The sequence below is a fragment of the Equus asinus genome, chromosome 15 (assembly GCF_041296235.1).
Source record: "Equus asinus isolate D_3611 breed Donkey chromosome 15, EquAss-T2T_v2, whole genome shotgun sequence".
NCBI lineage: Eukaryota > Metazoa > Chordata > Mammalia > Perissodactyla > Equidae > Equus > Equus asinus.
In genome coordinates this window covers 6,719,988-6,741,517 of record NC_091804.1, presented here as the reverse complement: position 1 = coordinate 6,741,517, position 21,530 = coordinate 6,719,988, and the positions used below count along the sequence as shown (strand labels likewise).

The 21,530-nt window shown below is 40.3% G+C and overlaps 2 protein-coding genes across 2 annotated transcripts in view; one reads left to right on the top strand and one right to left on the bottom strand.

The window, feature by feature from the left end:
• Positions 1-1,330: 1,330 nt before the first annotated feature.
• RBBP9 (RB binding protein 9, serine hydrolase) lies at positions 1,331-15,116 on the bottom strand. Its single transcript, XM_044748144.2, has 5 exons — positions 14,889-15,116; positions 13,602-13,644; positions 12,738-12,843; positions 8,517-8,602; positions 1,331-8,100 (listed from the first exon to the last, which is right to left on the bottom strand). Exons 1-5 carry the CDS (start codon positions 14,982-14,984, stop codon positions 7,874-7,876), a joined length of 558 nt encoding a protein of 185 aa, XP_044604079.1. The 5' UTR covers positions 14,985-15,116; the 3' UTR covers positions 1,331-7,873.
• Positions 15,117-20,184: 5,068 nt separating this feature from the next.
• The window catches only part of SEC23B (SEC23 homolog B, COPII coat complex component), a 43,188-nt gene continuing 41,842 nt past the window's right edge, over positions 20,185-21,530 (top strand). Inside the window, exon 1 of the mRNA XM_014855883.3 lies at positions 20,185-20,674. The gene's annotated coding sequence lies outside the window, so the exon portion shown is untranslated. The remainder of the gene's footprint in view (positions 20,675-21,530) is intronic.

Below are 21,530 nucleotides of genomic sequence, written 5' to 3'. Positions count from 1 at the left end.
TAAAATTCAGCTCAATAACCAATTAAGAACCAGATAAATTCTGTGGCCACCTCTATAGAGTTAGCATTTGATGACACTAGTGCTTTAAAACAGATCATTTTCAAGTATTGCATATATATGTATAATACAGAAGAATCTGGGACCCAAAATTACACAGGGTTTCTCTTCCACCCACAGTGAGAGCTGGAATGGTAAGAACATTATCTGTCCTTCCTGAGACCTGGCCCATCACAGAGGTGCTTGTCTTATTTAATGAGAAAACTGAATGGGAGGAGAGTTAGAAGTGGGGTGAAGGAACCAGTTTGTTTTAAATACAGACTTTGCATTATGTCCTAATAGCCAGAGATTGATTTTTTAAGCTTGCAATCAATGGCTGAAACATAAAAGTGTTCCTTGCCTCATCAGAATAAGGAGACCCTTTATAAACTTTTCTCCCATAGCAGTTTTCATTCTGATATTAACTGAAGGAAAAAAGAGACAATAATTTAAAAAGACAGCACCTCTGATGATAGTTAAATGGATATTTACCCTACAGAAATAAACTTGGACCAAAACAAACCGTGGGGCTCTAGACTCATGACAACAACAAAAAAATCAAATTGTGAGTGAAGTCCTGATCTTACAGTTGATTTCCATTTAGTATTAAGGTATTTTGCTCACCTGAGAAGAGGTATTCCCTGGAACCTGTCAAGGACCCTTAATGCTTAATAAATGATCCACAGAGAAACAAAGAACCATGAGCATCCTTGATTTGATGGTTTAAGGGAATAGTTTATGTGGGGTTCTTCTATGAAACTCCTCTGATCTTAGTTTGGTGATGAGTAAATTTTATGGAGCCATGCTATCTCTGGTAATCCAACTAAGCAAACTAGTCTATAATTTCAAGTTGAGTCACTTTTACTTTGGACTATTATTCATTGGTAGATGGTAGGTGGGGGAAGAATATAAAATATATACGCTAGGCCAGTGTGCTGTCCAATACAACTTTATATCATGATGGAAATATTCTATATCTGCTGTCCAGTAAGGCAGCCAGTAGTCACCCATGGCTGCTAAGCACTTGAAATATGGCTGGTGTGAATGAAGAACTGAATTTTTAATTTTATGGCTACCTGTGGTTACTGGCTACCATATTGGGCGGCACAACTCAACAGTCATATAGGTCTATATTAGTTATTTTTATAAGCATGAAGAATATTAGAATTAATTATTTCCCAGTTGTATGTATTTGATTTTTTCTATGGAGGAAGAGAATAATAAAGTATTATGAACTGTTATTTGTATAAGTTTGTAATTTTTTAAGAAAGGACTTCAGAAACAAGGCAGAAAGTAAGTAGAGCAATTACTAATTCCAAATAATTCAAATAGAATCAAACTTTATAGGCTTGGTCAAATCAATGCTAAACACCCCTGTTAAAATTATTATTCAAGTGATTTATCTGATTTGCTTTTCACTTGTCAAATAAGTTGTTTTAAATCTTAATTGTTTTTCATTATAAAATTAATGCATGTTCATGTGCATGTAATACATATAACAAATTCAGATAATCCCCAGGTGTATAAACTGAAAAGGAGATGTCCACCCCACTTACCCACCAAAATTCCTATTCCCCAAAGATAATTGGTATTAAAAGTTTATAGAATCTTTTCTGACTTGTTTATTTGAGCACATTTAGAAACCAAAAGATTTTTCAGGTTAAAATGATGACTTTGAGTCCCTTTTAGGCAAAAGCAGTGTGGGAATTCACATTACTGCAGCAAATGTCAGGTTCTGCAACATCAAGTGTGAGTTAACTGGAGATTGAGGCTATACTTAGGGATCATAACAGCCAAAAAATATTGGGAAATGAAAAAGAGGGTTTTTTGAGGGAGTATGATCAGAAGAAAAATCTTGGAATGATGTTGAAAGAGATTTATGTAAAGGACTATGGAAGTTAAAACGTAGAACTTTTTACAGAAGAAAATTTGAAGTATGGAAAGATTATTTTTAACAATACTTAAGGCTGGAGAGTGATGTCAGCATCATGGCAGAGTGAACTTGCCTGGGAGACTCTCCCCTCCAACATACAACAAAAAGGGGCATCCACACTCCAACAGAGGACATCCTAACACAACACAAAAACGTCGGAGAGACACACAGCCATACAACGGAGGCCGGAGAGGCTGGAACCCCCCTCAGAGGAGCTGCAATGGAATAAGAGAGAACGTCACCCCCTCCCCTAAAGACTGCAATCTGCAACCACAGGAGGTTTTGTGAGAGAAGGAACAGGGGAGGGGATGTTCGTTCAAAGGAACATCAAGGACCACTGAGGGCCTGTGCAGCCTACATGGAAGACCTCTACTGGGGTGAGGACTTTCATAGGGGGTGACCTCATCAAGCCAACACCCCAGGAGACCAGATAGCAAGAGCAGAGTGAGAAAGCCCAGAGAGCATGGAGGAGACACCTGCCCCGCCCCTGCTCCACTGCCTGGGATCTCGGCTGAAGGCAGAGGGCTCAGAATACATGGATCTTGACCCACACCCAGTGGCAATAGGCGGTAACTGCAACCAAATAATATCAGGATGTGTAAGATCCAACCCATCTCCTCTAGCAATATCAAACACTATATCAAATCTCCAGACCAGAGAGAAAACGAGAAGTACCCAGAATTCAGTCCTGAGGACACACAAATTTGTAATATAACTGACAATGAATTCAAAATAGCTATCATCAAAAAACTCAATGAGGTAAAAAGAGTATGTAGAGAAACAAGTTCAGTAGCTACTTCACAAAAGAGATTGAAAGTATAAAGAAGAATCAATCAGAGATAATAGAGATGAAAAATACAATGGAAGAGATAAAATAAAGATTTCCTGAATGCTTGTGTGGACATCATAGAGGAGTGTATCACCATAATTGAAGACAGACATGTTGAAATGCTCCAGACAGAGGAGGAGAGAGAACTAAGACTAAAGAGAAATGAATACAGTCTCCAAGAAATATCCAACTCAATTAGGAAATGGAACATAGGAATTATAGGTATTAGAGAAGGAGAGTGGAGCAGAAAGCATGTTCAAAGAAATAATAGCAGAGAACTTCCAAAACCTAGGGAAAGAGAGGGAAATCTGTGTCAGTGAGGCTTCCAGATCTCCTAGATATGTCAGTGTAAAAAGACCTACTGCAAGGCATATAGTAGTAAAACAGGCAAAAATGAATGACAAAGAAAGAATACTCAGGGCAGCTAGGCAGAAGGAAACAACTACAAAGGAACCCCTATCAGGCTTTCAGCAGATTTCTCTGCAGAAACCTTAGAAGCTAGGAGAGAATGTAATGACATGTTGAAATCTTTAAGAGACAAAAATTTTCAGCCAACAATACTCTATCCAGTAAAAATACCCTTCAGATATGAGGGAGAAATAAAACTTTCCCAGACAAGCAAAAGCTAATGGAGTTCGTAGCCACAAGACCCACCCCACCTTACAGGAAATCCTCAAGAAGGCCCTGATACCAGAAAAAAAGGGGGAGAAACGGGTCACAACAGAGTGAGGAGATAAATGGGTAGACAATCAGAATAGAGCAAATACTCAAGTATAGCATTAAGCTAAAGGGAAGGAAACACCAAAAACAAAGATAATCCTGTCATTTTAACCACAAACTCAGAACACAAGATAGCACAAGATGTGAGAAAAACAACTTAGGAGTGGAGGAGGAAAGGGACTGAATCGGGTTAGACTAAGGAATTAAGAGGCCATCAGAAAATTGACTATCTTCTACATGAGATTCTGAATACAAACCTCAGGGTAAGCGCTAAACATAAAAGCAGAACAGAGACACAATAAACAAGGAAAAAACAAAGAAACATCATAAAGAACTACATAATTCAGTCGGTAGACCAAAACACGCAGGACGAGAAACAAAGGAAATTCAGGAAAATGAGTGATAAAATGACAAAATTGAGCCGTCATACATCAATCATCATCCTAGACGTGAATGGATTGAATTCTCCAATAAAAAGACACAGAGTGGCAAGATGGATTAAAGAATAAGACTCAACAATATGCTGCCTCCAGGAAACAAAGCTCCAATGACAAACACAGGCTCAGAGTGAAGGGATGGAAGACGATACTCCAAGCTAATGGCAAGCAAAAGAAGGCAGGTGTCACAATACTTATATCAGACAAAGTAGACCTCAAGATAAGACAGATAAAGAGAGACAAAGAGGGGCAGTATATAATGATCAAAGGGACACTCCATCAAGAAGAAATAACTTAGAAATATCTATGCACCCAACACAGGAGCACCAAAGTTCATAAAGCTACTATTAACAAACCTAAAAGAAGATATTAATAATACCACAATAATAGTAGGGGACCTCAACACTCCACACATCACTGTATAGATCATCCAGACAAAAAATCACCAAGGAAACAGTTAAATGAAGAGCTAGACCAGATGGACTTAAAAGACACATACAGAACATTCCATCCAAAAACAGCAGAATACACATTCTTCTCAAGTGCACACAGAACATTCTCAAGGATAGACCATATGTTGGGAAAGAAAGCAAGCCTCAATAAATTTAAGAAAATTGAAATAATAACAAGCATCTTTTCCAATCACCGTGCTAGAAAACTAGAAATTAATTACAAGAGAAAAGCTGAGAAAGGGACAAAGATGTGGAGACTAAACAACATGCTACTGAACAATCAATGGATCATTGAAGAAATTAAAGGAGAAATCAAAAAATATCTGGAGACAAATGAAAATGATAGCATGCCATACCAACTCATATGGGATGCAGCAAAAGCCATATTAAGAGGGAAATTCATTGCAATACCTTAAGGCACACCTTAACAAACAAGAATAATCCCAAATAAGCAATCTCAAATTACACCTAACTGAATTAGAAAAACAATGACAAAGCCGAAAGTCAGCAGAAGGAGAGAAATAATAAAAATCAGGGCAGATATAAATGCTATTGAAACAAAAAGGGCAATAGAAAGCATCAGTGAAACAAAGAGCTGGTTTTTTGAGATGATAAATAAAATTGACAAACTCTTCGCCAGACTTACAAAGAAAAAAAGAGAGAAAGCTTAGATAAGCAAAATTAGAAATGAAAGAGGAGAAATAACAACAGACACCACAGAAATACAATGGATTATAAGAGAACACTATGAAAAACTATCTATCAACAAAATGGATAATCTAGAGGAAATGGATAAATTCTTAGACTCTTACAACCTCCCAAAGCTGAATCAAGAAGAAACAGATAATCTGAATAGACCAGTCACCAGGAAAGATATTGAAACAGTAATCAAAAGCATCCCAGAGAATAAAACTCCAGGACCAGATGGCTTCCCTGGGGAATTCTACCAAACTTTCAGAGACGATTTAATACCTATCCTTCTCAAGCTATTCCAAAAAATTAGGGAAGATCGAAGGCTTCCTAACATTCTATGAGGCCAACATCACTCTGATACAAAAGTCAGACAAGGACAACACAAAAAAGGAAAACTACAGGTCAACATCACTGATGAACATAGATGCAAAAATCCTCAAGAAAATTTTGGCAACCTGAATTCAGCAATACATCAAAAGGATCATCCATCATGATCAAGTGGGATTTATACTAGGGACACAGGGATGGTTCAACATCTGCAAATCAATCAATGTGATACACCACATCAACAAATTGAGCAATAAAAACCACATGATCACCTCAATAGATGCAGAGAAAGCATTTGACAAGATCCAACAGCCATTTATGATAAAAACTCTTAACAAAATAGGGATAGAAGGAAATTACTCCAACAAAATAAAGGCCATATGCAAGCCCACAGCCAACATCATACTTAATGGGCAAAAACTGAATGCCATCCCTCTGAGAAAAGGAACGAGACAAGGATGCCCACTATAACCAGTCTTATTCAACACAGTAGAGGGGATTTGGCCAGAGCAATTAGGCAAGAGAAAGGAATAAAAGGAATCCAAATAGGGAGTGAAGAGGTGAAACTCTAGCTGTTTGCAGACGACATGATCTTATATATAGAAAACCCCAAAGAATCCATCAGAAAACTAATAGAAATAATTTACAACTACATTAAAGTTGCAGGGTACAAAATCAACTTACAAAAATCAGTTTCTTTTCTATAATAACGAACTTAGAGAAGAGAACTCAAGAATACAATTCCATTTACAACTGCAACTAAAAGAATAAAGTAACTAGGAACAAATTTAACCAAGAAGGTGAAGGACTTACACAATGGAAACTATATTACTGAAAAAAATTGATAATGACACAAAGAGATGGAAAGAGATTCCATGCACATGGATTGGAAGAATAAACATAGTCCATACCACCCAAAGCTATCTACAGATTCAATGCAATCCCAATCAGAATCCCAATGACATTCTTCATGGAAATAGAACAAAGAATCCTAAAATTCATATGGGGCAACCAAAGACCCCAAATTGCTAAGGCAATCCTGAGCAAAAAGAATAAAGCTGGAGGCATCACAATCCCTGACTTCAAAATGTACTACAAAGCCATAGTGATCAAAACGGCATGGTACTGGTACAAAAACAGGCACACAGATCAATGAAACAGAACTGAAAGCCCAGAAATAAGACTGCACATCTACGGACAGCTAATTTTTGACAAAAGTGCCAAGAACATGTAATGGAGAAAAGATAGTCTCTTCAATAAATGGTGTTGGGAAAACTGGACAGCCACATGCAAAAGAATGAAGATAGACCATTACCTCATGCCATACACAAAAATAAACTCAAAATGGATCAAAGACTTGAAGATAAGTCCTGAAACCATAAAACTCCTGGAAGATAATATACATAGTACACTCCTTGACATCAAAATAAAAAGGATCTTTTCCAACACCATGTCTTCTAAGACAAGGGAAACAAGAAAAAATAAACAAGTGGGAGTTCATCAGACTAAAGAGCTTCTGCAAGGCAAAAGAAACTAGAATCAAACCAAAGAGACAACCCACCAATTGGAAGAAAATATTTGCAAATCATATATCTGAGAAGGGGTAAATCTCCATAATACATAAGGAACTCACACAACTGAATAACAAAAAAAGTAACAGCCCGATCAAAAAACAGGCAGAGGATATGAACAGACATTTCTCCAAAGAAGATACACAGATGGCCAATAAACACATGAAAAGATGTTCAACATCACTAATTATCAGGGAAAAGCAAATCAAAACTACACTAAGATACCACCTTACACCTGTTAAAATCGCTATAATCACTAAGACTAAAAATACCAAATCTTGGAGAGGGTGTGGAGAGAAGGAAACCCTCATACGCTGCTGGTGGGAATGCAAACTGGTGCAGCCACTATGGAAAACATTACGGAGATTCCTCAAAACCTAAAACTAGACATACCATAGGACCCAGCTATCCCACTACTGGGTATCTACCCAAACAACTTGAAATCAACAATCCAAAGTGACATATACTCCCCTATGTTCATTGCAGCACTATTCACTACAGCCAAGGCATGGAAACAATCCAAGTGCCCATCAACTGATGATTGGATAAAGAAGATGTGGTATATATACAATGGAATACTACTCAGCCATTAAAAAAAGACTAATTCATCCCATTTGCAACAACATGGAAGGACCTGGAGGGAATTATGCTTAGCTAAATAAGCCAGACTGAGAAAGACAAACACCAGATGATTTCACTCATATGTGGAATATGAACAAACACATGGACAAAGAGAACAGTTCAGTGCTCACCAAGGGAAGGGGGGTGGGAGATGGAACTTAACTTGACCTGCTTATGTGCCCAGTAATGATATGATAATAGATTTTGTTGCTCTACCCCTACATTGGGATGTAAAATAGCAGAAATCCTCCTGACTATGCTGGTACTTTCAGCAGAGCCTTTACCACACTAATCAGTTCATGAAACTCTGTGTTCTGAAAGTGGCCACGGTCAGTGAATCTGTACAATTTGGCTTCCAACCTATCAGCCACTTCTTGTTGCTCCTTCCAGGGAAGGAAAGGATCGTCAGTGGAGCCAAACTGCACAATGTGAGAGCAGTTGGCTTTGATCTTCTCCCACTGCCAGGGGCGGTTGAAGTATCCTATGGGGGAAAACAATAGAACCTATCATTGCTCTTGGATAATTTCTGTTGTAGCCATTCTAAAGTATCTGGTGAAGACCATAGCAGAGACATAAAGAATCAGATCCTGAGTGTAAGTTAGATGCCCTTTTTTAGTTTTCAAATCTGTAGGCCTTGAGATCATAGGTACTTGTGAAGGGAAAGTATATGGCTCAAATAAAAGCAGGGCTCTAGGGTTCAATTCTAGACGATGGATTAGAAAGTCATCTACCACCCCTGAAAGTGCCTAACTTATATCCAAAGATAGGTGGTAAATATTCCTCGTATGCCATTAGATTTTTTTTTAGCCTATCCAAAAGACAGTACTGTTATAATCTGAACTAGCAACCCCATGACTAGAGGAAGGGCTTTTCTGGGGTTTCTGCTTTTAAACTTACCACTTGCACGCTCATTTTCATCCCCCAAGTCTGATGTGTATGCAGACACTAATACAATAGCATATACTCGATGTGTTTCTGCATACCTAGAGAGAGAGAAAGTATGTCAGCTAATATTTAATGTTAAATCTGATCATCAAAAAGTCAATAAACCACCTGAACACTCGTTTGATTTAGCTTACAGAAAGCGTGTGTTAAATATGCTGTTGAAGTTAATATGAAAAATAGCAATGAAAGTGCAGAACTACAAGCCCAATGGTTAATCAGTTAACCTTGGCTACTTAATGAGTTTGTACTCATTTTTTAAGGCACAATAGTCCCCCCTTATCCATGGTTTCACTTTCCATGGTTTCAGTTACCAGCAATCAACCATGGTCCAAAAATATTAAATGAAAAATTCCAGAAGTAAACAATTCATAAGTTTTAAATTGTGCGCTGTTCTGAGTAGCACGGTGAAATCTCATGCCGTCCCGCTCTGTCCCACTTGAGACGTGAATCATCGCTTTGTCCAGCATATCCATGCTGTATACATTACCTGCCCATTGGTTACTTAGTAGCCATCTTGGTTATCATATTGACTGTCTCAGTACTGCAGTGATTGTGTTCACATAACCCTTACTTTACTTAATAATGGCCCCAAAGTGCAAGAGTAGTAATGCTGGCAATTCGGATATGCCAGAGAGAAGCCGTAAAGTGCTTCCTGTAAGTGAAAAGGTGAACGTTCTCAACTTAATGAAGAAAGAAAAAGAAATCATATGCTGAGGTTGCTAAGATCTATGGTAAGAGTGAATCTTCTATCTGTGAAATTGTGAAGAAGGCAAAAGAAATTTGTGCTAGTGTTGCTGTCACACCTCAAATATGTATGTATAGAACAAAACATAGTATATCTAGGGTTTGGTACTATCTGGGGTTTCACGCATCCACTGGGGGGCTTGGAACATATCTCCTGAGGATAAGGGGGACTACTGTAGTCCAAACCTTCTGTAATCCTTTCCAAATAAACATGAAAAGTGTAAACAGGGGCAGGCATGGTGATGTAGTGGTTAAGTTCATGCACTCCACTTCAGCAGCCTGGGGTTCGCAGGTTCAGATCCTGGGCACAGACCTACATACCACTCATCAAGCCATGCTGTGGTGGCATCCCACATACAAAATACAGGAAGACTGGCACAGATGTTAGCTCATCAACAATCTTCCTCAAGCAAAACAAAAAAGAGGGAGATTGGCAACAGATGTTAGCTCAGGGCCAATCTTCCTCACCAAAAAAAAAAAGTGTAAACATTCTCTTTGATGTGTGCATTAATCTATCTTCAGTATGTATCAGCATTACTTGACTGGTCAACATGTAGATTCTCAGGCTCAGTCCCGGAGCAGTTGATTCAGAGGGTTGGGATTGAGGCCCAGGAATCTGCATGTTAAGGCATGTTACCTCCCCCAACCCAGGTGACTAACACTAGTGGTCTGTGGACCATTTTTTAAGAAACACTGTACCATACCAGAAGTGTACCTCTTTTACCACACACTCCACATTGCGCTTTTTATCTGTTTGTGCTCTATTATATCTGTCTCCCCTAATAAACTGTCAGCTCCTTAAGGGCAGGTCTGAACCCTCTCGATCTTTGTGACCCTGGTGCCCACGACAGCGCCCGGCAAGTAGACACTCACTATTTGCAGACAGGTCTCTTACTCTGCAAAGCCCAGGCTGAGGAAAGATGTGGAATGGTAATAGTTTCAAGAGGCCTTTGTGCCAGGAAAGATTTAGGGTTGGTATTTTGTTCCTGGGCCTAAACATTTTTCCTCAACCTTTTGTTTTGAAAAATTTCAAATCTATAGAAAAGTTAGAACAACAAGCACCTAGATCCATTAATTTTGCTGCATTTCACCCCTAAATACTTCAGCATGTATCCCCTAAGAAGAAGGCATTCGTTCTCTTATATAACCACAGTGTCCTTATTACACCTAACAAATTTAACATTGAGAGTAATATCTGTATTCATTTTTCCCCAATTGTACCAAAAATATTCTTTAAAACTGCTTTTTGGGCCGGCCCGGTGGCACAGCATTTAAGTGCACACGTTCCGCTTTGGCAGCCCGGGGTTCACCAGTTCAGATCCCGGGTGTGGACATGGCACCGCTTGGCAAGCCATGCTGTGGTAGGCGTTCCACGTATAAAGTAGAGGAAGATGAACACGGATATTAGCTCAGGGCCAGTCTTCCTCAGCAAAAAGAGGAGGATTGGCAGTGCATGTCAGCTCAGGGCTAATCTTACTCAAAAAAAAAAATGCTTTTCAATACTAGACCCAGTCAAAGCTCGTGCATTGCATTTGGTTTTCATGACTCTTTAAACACTCTAAAGTGTTTTGTTTTAAATGACATTGACTTTTTTTTTTAAGTTTAGGCCAGTTGTCTTGTACATTATCCCCTAAACTGAATGTTTCCTCAAGATTAGACTGAGGTTAAACATTTTGGGCAAGAATACTACATAGGTCATGTGTGTCCTTCCCACTCTATCACATCAGAGGCTCACCATGCCAGTTGTCCCACTACTGATGAGATTAAGTTTGATTACTTAATGTGATATCCATCAGCTCCCTCTATTGTAAAGACACGATTACCCCTGGTGATTAATAAGTAGGCTGTGGGTGGTCCTCTGTGACTGTGTCATTATCCCATTCCCCTACAATCTTACAACCCATGGTTATGGCATCTTTCTCTTTGTCTACCTTAGCTTTAGAAGTTAATTCTTAGAAAGTTGCTGACAATCCTGCAATAAGTTTCAGGGGTCTCTAAAAGAAGGCACATCTTGGGGCCAGCCCTGTGGCCGAGTGGTTAAGTTCACACGCTCTTCTTCGGCAGCCCAGGGTTTCGCTGGTTCAGATCCTAGGTGTGGACATGGCACCGTTTGAAAGGCAACACTGAGGCGGCATCCCACATGCTACAACTAGAAGGACCCACAACTAAAATATACAACTATGTACTGAGGGGACTTGGGGAGAAAAAGCAGGGGGAAAAAAAGGCGGCACATCTTATTAGCCAATAGCCTGAGAAAAATTCAGTTGGCCTTGAGTTGGTACAGATTTTGTCATAAAGGGATTTCTTCGTTTTCCCAGACAACGCCTGGTACCTTTTAAACACTATGACTGTACCATAATTTGGGAGCTCTACATTGGAAAGCATTATTATTCTCATAGCTTCGATTAATGTGGCTGAAAGGTTATGGAATGTGGCTAGAGTCTCTGACATGCAGTTTATGTGACAGCCTAAGCAACTGCTTGGGACAATAAGCTACACAAATAAAAACTATAATCCTTTGTCATCCAGCCTAGCAAATCTGGAAGAAACCCAACCCTAAAAGGCTTATTCGGCCAGCTAAGTCCCTACTCCCTAGGTCTTATAAGCCTAAAGGGAAAGCCATAATGTTCTATAGAGAGCATCAGGGATGTGCCCATGAATCCTAAGGACCAGAGGGCAGGAGGGAGGGCGTAACAGCCTGCCTCTCCAACAAGTATTTATTGAGCACCTACCATATGCCAGACACTCTTCTAGACACTGGAGCTTCAGTGTCAGAGTGAGCAAAGTCCCACCCTCAGGAGGCTTGCATTCTATTGGCAGGAGACAGACAAGCAATAAACAGGATGTCAGATGGTGGAAGTGCTACACATAATAAGGGGGATAATAAGATATAAAGGGGATAGGAGGGTGTGGGGTGAGGTTGCTGTTTCATACAGAGTAATCACAGAAGGCCTCGCTGAAAGGGGACATTTGAGCAGAGACTGAAAGAGGAGGAGAAAGCCATGCAGGCATCTAGGGACAGAGGGTCCCAGGTAGAACAATGGCAGCACAGGCCTAAGGTAGGCACGTGCCTGGCTTGTTAAGGAAAGGCAATGAGGTCTGTGAACCAGGCTGGGGGCTGTGAAAGGGAGACAGTAGAGAGGACATTCAGCTAGTGGGGGCCTTGAAGGCTGAGGAGTTTTTCTGAGAGTGACAGGAAGCCGCTGCTGAGGTTTAAAACCACATGTTTTAAAAGAATCACCATATCCTAGTAAGAGCAAAAAAATTTTTTAATCTAACCAAACCAGGAAGGAATTAGGACAGATTATGTTACCACTTTTGAGGTCAGCACTATTTCCTCTGCAGTTGAAATTAAGACATACACAAGCTATTTCCCAAGCAAGCTTGGCTGGAGCCCACACAAAGGTGACACTTCAGCTAGGATCGCACCTCATGGCTGCGATGGCCCCGGAACTGTGGCCTATGATGATGGTCTTCTCATCACAGTGCAGCTCCGTCTCCATGAAGGGCAGCCAGATACTCTCTCGAGCTGTAACTAAGGTTCAGGGGTAAAGAAAGAGTGTCATTTGATAGGGACAGTCTTAATCTAATGCTGCCCTGTCTTTCTAACATGACTACTCAGCAGTTCACAACTTCTAAAACTGCAGGACCACAATGGGAGGTGGGGCTATTTTAATAGAGCCAAAGGTTTACGTGTTGCTGTTTTGAAAGACTCATATCCATAGTTTTGATTTTATTTTTTAGCATGTTCTTGTAAGAAAATACTGAGGAACTTATAAAATATAACTCTGAAGATTTAACATAAACTTTCCCACTTAAAAAGAAAACGACGATATTCTATCTCAAATTCACGAACATATGTATTTTTTCTTTCCAAAACTGAAATTCCCGAGACAAGTCACAGGCATACTCAAAACAGAAGTGGCAATGTAATATTTTTAAATATTAGGATCTCATACAGATGCCATAAAGTTTCATCATATCTCTGCTTAAATGAAACACACATAAGTTTTGCCTGAAAATATTTGTCAACTTATAGAAGGGAAAATCAAGTTGCTTGCAAAGTTAAAAATTAAACTTAGCCAAGCCCAGGTGCTTTTCTTGACCTTTTCTAGAATTTTCTATAATGTTTTTTGGTTTACACTCTCCTCCTCAAACTACTTGCCATTCACTCTTAGGTACATACTGTATTCCCACTGGCTTCTCTACTATGATTTTCCTCTTCTCTACCAGGAAAATGGCAAGATCAAAACCCAACAAGATGAGACTATTTAAAAACACATTTAAACTTACTTGGGTCAGGCATGTTTTTAGCCAAACACTGGAAACCAGGTATCTATGATATGAGGGGGAAAAAAAATTATAATAAAGAGCTTAATTACAACTAATACTTTGCTAATAAGAAATGAGACACCTGATATGATCTTTAGCAATTCAATAAGTATTTGCTTATATTATGAAAAGAAGTGAGTTAAGCGCTACAGGATTACATATGAATATACAATCCTTCCTCATAAACTCCATCTGTCTGTAGTTCTACTAGCTAGCCAGCTGTGTGGATGTCTATAGAGAGAGACCTGTATGTGCATTTGTGCATCCGTATTTATCAGTGTAGGCATCTATGTATAGAAGAGGGCATGAGTGAAAGCATTCTAGACAGACCTGGAGCCAAACAGACTGTGTGCTGGGGAGAGGGTAAAACATGGTACTGACATGTGGTACAGAAAGTTGGAAATCCCCCCTCTTGGACAGCTCCAGCCCTGACCTTTTGGTTTGCAGCTCTGGCCATGGTTTTCAGCCACAATCCTGGAATTTTGTTCTAGAAACCTACTCTACACTAGCTCTAGAGGATGGCAACCCAGGAAGCAGTCTTACTGTCTGGTTATGGAAGAAGGTTAAAAAAAAAAATCAAGATGCACAAGACAACCAACAGCAGGATACTATTTTTATAACGCTCACAAAGAAGCCAAATCAAACATATTGTTTAAAGGATACATACAAAGTTTGCAAAAGTACTTTAATTTTAAAAGGGGGAGCAAATGAAAAAAATTTCAGGATGTCAGGGAAATGAGATGGGGGATATACAGGTGGCTTCAAAAATATTGGTAATGTTCTAGATTTTAGTTTGGTGATGGATTTGCAGGTATTCATTACGTTATGCTTCATAATTTACATATGTGTTATATATATCCTTTGTATATACTAATATTACACACTGATTTTTTTGTTGTTTAATTTGAGGCAGAGAGCAAAGAAGACAGATGTAAAATTAGCTGGGAAGTCCCAAATCTGAACCGGCGGCAGATACAGGGAGGGTGAGGGGGCTCAGTCTCTGCAGTTCTAAGAGGTGGTGCCTTGTACTCCAGTGACTGAGCCCGCAGAGAAGCCCTCCACGCGGTTTAACCAACCAAAATTCTGACCGCTAGTTTAAGACAGGGCAGCAGGGGAGAGGAATGAAAACACGCAGGGTTTGCTGAAGGTGGGTAGGGGGAAGACACCCGTTCAAACTTCAGTCCTCCGTCCCCTCCATCCCCTCCAGCTCCCGGCAGACTTCCCAGCACAGCGAGACGTGTCTCTTACCTGCTCCAGCTCCTTCTTCACCCAGCCGTACCAGCCGTGGGTGGCCACATCCCCGCCTCCGTTCCCGGGAACAATCACTGCCTTGCTAGAAGCCATGAGTGCACACGTGCCAGTGTCCCTCAGCACCAAGTCCTGCAGTGCTCAAAGTCCAAGACCCAAATCGCAGGGAAGCCTGCACTGTGGCATTCTGGGAAGTGTAGTTCTAGGGCGCCAATAGGGCAATTCCTTTACTCTTTGGCCTTCCTTACAGCCGAGGGCAGCCAAAAACAAAACTTGCGAGTTTCCACCAAATGTAAATCAGCTTTTACTTGCCTCTTACTAGTGCTCCCATTTTCCACCCCTTATTTAGGATAGGATAGACTGTGACATGCCCAGAATGTATCTCTTTCCTAAAATTACTGATATTTCTATAGGAAAGTGTGTTTTTAGTTCCAAACATGCAGAACACAAACTATTAGTTGAGAACTCCTTAAATACATATTATTTTTCTTTCTGGTTTCAAAACAGTTCTTAGTAGAATAGTCAATATCAGCTTTGGTTGTTAATTTTCATTGCTTTAAAAATGCTGTCATTATGAAAGATATCACTGTTGGTGTAGGGCACATGAATAACATTCATACTTAAGCCAATTTAGAGACTGGGAAAACTGAGGTACCAAAGAAATGGTTAACCTATTATGAATGGCAGTCCTGAAATTTTAGGAACTGGTCATACCTTACGGATATATCCAAACCTGATTGAATTGAGGTGGGCAGAAGTGTGCATATGTGATTATAAATAGAAATGAACAGGAAAGTGCTTCTTATTCTTTGCCTTTCCCATGGACTTACTGTGAACATCAGGCGTGTATTAGCAGCTGACGTTGAGAAACACTCTTAGGCATTTCATTTTTTGGACAGGCACAAGTCGGTAATCAATGGTTACGCTGCCCACCACCACCCTCTTCAAGAAGAGCAAGACATACTCTTTACTCTTGAACATTATACTCTGTACATTTTCTTAAAAACGTCGATGCTAGTGAATTTTAAATGTAAACTCATTCACTTCAGAAAGAAAGAACTTCTGATACACACAACACCATGGATGAATCTCAGAATATTTATGCTGAGTGAAAGGATGCCAGACAAAAAAAGAGTATATACCATATGATTCCATTTGTATAAAACTCTAGAAAATACAAGGGGCACAAGGAAACACTATGGGGTGATATACAAGTTCATTATTTTGTGGTAATGGGTGTCAAAACTTAACAATTCTACACTTCAAATATGTGCAGCTTATTGAATGTCAATTATACCTCAATATAGCTGTTTAAAATTAAAAAATGAATGAAAACAAGCAGAGGCATTCCTGTAGTTGAGTGGGTGTTTCCCTAGTGGTGTTTCATTCAAGAAACAATGACACTCCCTTAACAGGAACTGTGGGCTGAAAACGGATCTATCCTTCCTTAAGATTTGTTTTAAGATTTGCCTTTCTTCTCTCTCATGGAGTGCTTAGCTCTTCCTTTGAGAAGGAGAAAAGAAAAGGCAATGGCCTCAATTCTCACCCTTCTCAGATTATGTCAATAATAATTGCAGAGGTTATCTAATTACACATAAATCCACCTTGGGTTTTTTTCCTACTTTTTTATCTCTTGTTTTTTCTGAGCATGTCATTATCAGAGAAGAAATAGCTTGATTTCAGAACAAGATTTTTATGAATTAAAAAAAAATCTGAAAATGCACATTTATATCTGGTACATCATTTGCTAATATTGAAAGAGCTGTTCTCAAGAACTTGCCAAGGAAGTTTTAGTCCTGCTAATGGATTCAGCCACCCTCCGCTAAGGCCCTCTTTCTGAATTATCTTCCTCTGCCTGGACTTTTCTTTTCAGGTCAGGATCTCTTAAGGCAGTTTGTATCTGCTTCAAGCTCACTGTCCAAGCATTCTCTCCACTTCTGTGGTTACTTTTCCATTTATTTCACTTATTATTTTTTTAATTCTCCTGAGAAGAAAGGGAAATAAAAGGAAAGCTTTTCTGGAGTCTTGTGGGACACATGGAAGTTAATCAGGAAAGGAGGTGAACAGGTTGTTCTTAGCAGAGAGGAAAGCATGCGAAAGGGCACAGAGGCAAGACAATGCACATGGGCAACGCGAAAGACAATTGGTCCCATGCTGTAGGACTGGGGTATGTAGATGATGGAGGCCCTCAGGTACCACAGTAAGGGCCTCTGCTTTATCCTATGATAATGGGGAAACTATGTAGAGTTTGAAACATGAGAATGTCAGGGTCAGATGAGCGATTTTGAAAAAATCAATCTGGCAACCAATGTGAGATTTGGGTTTGGCAAAATTCTGGCAAAGAGATCATTTGGAATGCTGTTGAGTAATCCAATGAGAGAGGATGAGGGCCTGAACTAAGCAGGTAGATGGAATTGAGAAATATTTAGAATAAGAATCCAACAGGACCAAGTGATTCATTGTCAGTTTCGGGGGTTGGGGGGTTAGAGATGTATGAAAAAAGTCTCTTCCTTCCACCCTTCTGGGTTCTTGGCTGGGGCTCTGTAGCAAAAGACAGATTAACAAGAGAAAAGCATACAAATTTATGTGATATAAGTTTTACATGACCTGGGAGCCTCAAAAAAAGGAAATGAAGATGTGAAGAAGCAGTTGAACCTGACTGTTTTTATGCTAGGTTTAATGAAGAGTGGAAAGTTGTGGGCAAACAAGATAGGACAAAAGGATATGAGCTAAGGGTAGTAAACTGGGAGAAACTTAGCAAGGCCTGTGCATTCTGCTTCCTCTCAGCATCCCTCCATCTTCAGGATGCTGCTTTCCTCCTGGCAAAGGGAGGAGACCTCTTACATGAAGGTCTTATGATCTGCTTCAGGGGAGAAAGGGGAGGTCAGAGAGTCTTTCCTTGCATCTACCATTTCTCAAATTCCTTTAGCTTAAATATTCAATATGCCTGGGTGCCATACTTCGGGGTATCATGTCCTGAACCCCATGAAAGATAAGGAGGGGCCAAGGATAACTCTAGTTTCTAGGCTGAGTAACTGGAAGGAGAATGGTATCTCCAAGTGAAATAGATGGTACAAAAGGCAGAAAGAATTCATTTTCCCCTTGAGGGAAAATGTAAGTTTAGGACATATCAAGATTGAGGTGCCCAAGAATACCCAGAGATATCCAGCAGGTTGTTGAATATATGATTATATTAGATTATTGGTCATTGAAAACTATGTCTGGAAAATTGTGAAAGATTTTGAAATAGTCAAAAGAGATTACTGGGTGAACTTTCCCTGGAACGCTGGGCATTTTTTAAAGGACCCTGTGGGGTCACCTAATTGCAAGGAGCATGTGCCTTTGTCTTTGACTAAGCTATTTCAAAACTCTGTAGAGATAGAAATTAACTTACAGAAAACTATCAGTAATGCAAATGTGTCCTACCCATAACAATGCCAATGATTCCTGTCCACAGCAATGCAAACTAATTTTTGTGGTAGAGAGTATGTCTCTATAAAATCAAATTCTTCTTTGAGCTGTTTTGAACATCCTTACTGGTCTCCTCATTAAAGAATGAGTTATATAGAATCTCTGACACATGCTCATTTTATATTTGTGTGAGAGCCATAATTTTACCTATTTGAAACTTTTTTAAACAATTTTGGAGGTTTCACCAACATCCCAATGGATTCACCTGACAAAACCAGGTAAACCGTGTTGCTGAAGAACACCTCATGGGCCGCTTAAGCCCAAGCATGTTTTCCTCTTGGCTCCCAAAGTGAACAGTGAACATCGAAGTGGCAATAGTACAATGCTGCTGACTCTGTTTCTCTAGGTTTCTTTTCTTCTCTTTACTGATTTTGTATTTTTGTTTTTGTTTCTGATACATTTACAGCTGATAAATTTTTCCCCAGTGGTGGCAACGATTAGAAATTTGGTTTTATATTCTGACCATTTGTTGGTCTCTTTACATAAATTAATAATTTATAAAGATATATTCTCTCTTGGGTAAGAGATAACAGAGAATCTGGTTGGTTAGTCTTTTTTGTTTGCCTTTTTGTCTACTATGAGTTCAAATCAGTTAAGACTTCCATGCCCACTGGAGAGGGGAACACTCTTTGTTAGCTGATCTAGTTTCTGTTTCTGTGTTCACTTTTGACTTGTGGCTGAAGTTGTAGAACCAAGCTATCTGCTCTCTGTGTCTCTGTGTCTTCACAGCTGTAATTGAGAAAAAACTTCACCTTTTGTTGTGAGAGTCTGAAATATTTTACTACCTTTGGAGAGTTTTAGTAAATTAGATTATTACATCTCTTAAAAGAGCTCTGTTCTCATTGGCTTATGAAGATAAATATACACTTATAGAAATAAAATATTTCTAAAATTTCCAGAAAACAAGGAAATTAAACTTCTAAAATTTTAAATGTGCTGATTTTTAAAAAAATCCTTCTTACAGAAATTTCTAGTACAGAAAGAATCCAGGTTCAAATAATTAAAGCAAATCTTTGGCAAACGGTATGCTTTTAACGTTTGGTGAAAAAAAGACAGCTATGTCTTTTCTCAGTGTAAAGTCTAATACAAATGTGTATTTTATTTTAGTTGTTTGTTTCCTGAGTAAGAGAATAATTCGAACTTCCTAAACTTATACAAGTTTATTATCAAACAACATTACTCTTACGTAGTTTTAGGAACATGAAAAAACGTAAATTTGTTCAACAAAACTGAATCGTTATTCGACAAACTTTTTACATTAACAGTAATTACATTTCATAGTACATCGACTTAAAACTAATTTCTATGATCTCTAAGTAACTTAAAACTTTGTACTAATATTAAATCGAGCTAATTATTAGTAATTCTTCGATGACTAGATACGTTCTAAGCATAATTTTAAGTTTACATAGTTTTGATTCTTATTTCTATATGTTATGGAGAGGCTGTATCTCTGCATCAGATTAATAAACGTGCTCATTTTTACCACTTATAAGGTGTAAATCGGTTGTGATGGTCGTAGGATGTTGTTAATATGTTGTTACGAGTTTTAATAGTCTCCTAAAGTGCTTGAATATGACAGTTCTGAATTATTCACCCTCTCATAGAAGGAGGACAGGGATAGACACGCAGAAAGAAACTATGCGCTAGCGCCGGTGTCCACAGAGAGCGCGAACCCCACAGCGAGAAAGAGGAGGAAACCCTGTAACGTCAAGAAGCCTGACTACACCTGTGGAACTTACAATGAATCTTGTGCATGCGTCCACACGCTGTTTTCCGGCCCCACCCCCCCAACCCCCGCCGCCCCTTCCCGCGCGCTGACGTCGTCTTCCGGCCAGCTAAAGCTTTCCTCCCCGAGGCGCTGTTCCTTCTTCCCGTGCCTCACGTCATCGTTCTCGCTTCCCGGTAACTAAGGCGATGACAGAGACTTCCGACTGAGGTGGCCGGACGCCGTATTGGATCAGGGCGAACTCCTGAGGCGTGCTAACTGCGCCTCGGAATCAGTCCGGCAGGCGCGGGGGTTTCCTGAAGCAGAAACGATTAGAGGTGAACGTGGAGAAACGTGTGTGCTGAGGCACTGTGGTTTTTGTAGAGCGAGAACTGACTGTCTTGCCCTGTTCCAAGATGGCGGCACGGCTTCTCTGAGAGTCTTGCTTCCGCTCGTCCTCCGGAGAGGCGCTCCTTGATTGGCCAGCGGACGGCGCCGTGGAGTGACGCCCAGGGGCGCCGACCAATCGACTGAGAGCTGAGCTGGATTTGGCGGTGGGAGCCGGAGCCCGGCTTTTGCGGCTGCGGGTGCGGACTGCTGCGGCCAGGTGAGTGGGGCGCACAGGAGGTGGCGGGCCGAGGGCACGGGCAGGAGACTCTGTAGGGGGCGGGTAGGTTGCTCCTGGGATGAGGCCTTTTGCCCGCGGGCAGAGGAACCGGGAGAATCAGTGACCTAGGGGTCCGCTGAGAGTGACGCGTTCCCCGCCAGGCCGGGCGGCGACCGGCTTCTGGGTCGAGATCCTCAGAATCGCGGGGTGCGGAAGGGTCCAGCCCCTGTTTTATACCTGAGGAGCTCGAGACTCAAGTGAACGGACTTCTTCATGACAGAGCTGGAGCTAGGACCCAGGTCATTGGACGTCTTTCAAGGATTAAACTGTGCATAAACTTGGCTACTGTGCCCCAAAAAGTTATGCCTTGGTGAGATAAGAGTGGTTCCGATTTTTTTTGGAAGATGCTACTGCAGAGTCTTTCCGGTTCTTTCATTAACTCACTTATTCAGCTATTAATCTCTTCAGCTACCCTTTCCCTCTGAGAATTTGATGTAAGCCGTAGACCCAACTCCCTAGAAAAATGCATGTTCGCTCGTGCACACAATTTTGCGTACAATTTCAGAGGATTTCTTGACCCTCTGAAGTGCCCCGTTGGTTATGTGTCCAGAGTTAAGAATCTGTGCTCCTGAAGGGGGTGAGAGAAAGAAGCAGTGGGAAACGGAGAAAAGGTTTTAGTATGTAGGCGTTTGGGGATATTGGATGGAGCCAGTACCTTTTAATAATGAACTGTTTGGAGAGGGGAAACTCATTTGATGAAGTCTGCTGAGGTATCAGAACATGTTTGGTATTAGAACATGCTTTCATTCCCCCCCGAGTTACCCTTAGCCACCCAAGAAGCTGCAGAAGTGCCCCC

Excerpts from the sequence above, each read along its gene's own strand:
- RBBP9 (XM_044748144.2), bottom strand. The coding sequence starts at position 14,984 with ATGGCTTCTAGCAAGGCAGTGATTGTTCCCGGGAACGGAGGCGGGGAT. Across the intron at positions 12,844-13,601 it reads TAAAAACATGCCTGACCCAA|TTACAGCTCGAGAGAGTATC; the intron begins GTAAGTTTAAAT and ends CCTGAACCTTAG. Across the intron at positions 8,603-12,737 it reads GGGGCCATCGCAGCCATGAG|GTATGCAGAAACACATCGAG; the intron begins GTGCGATCCTAG and ends CTCTCTCTCTAG.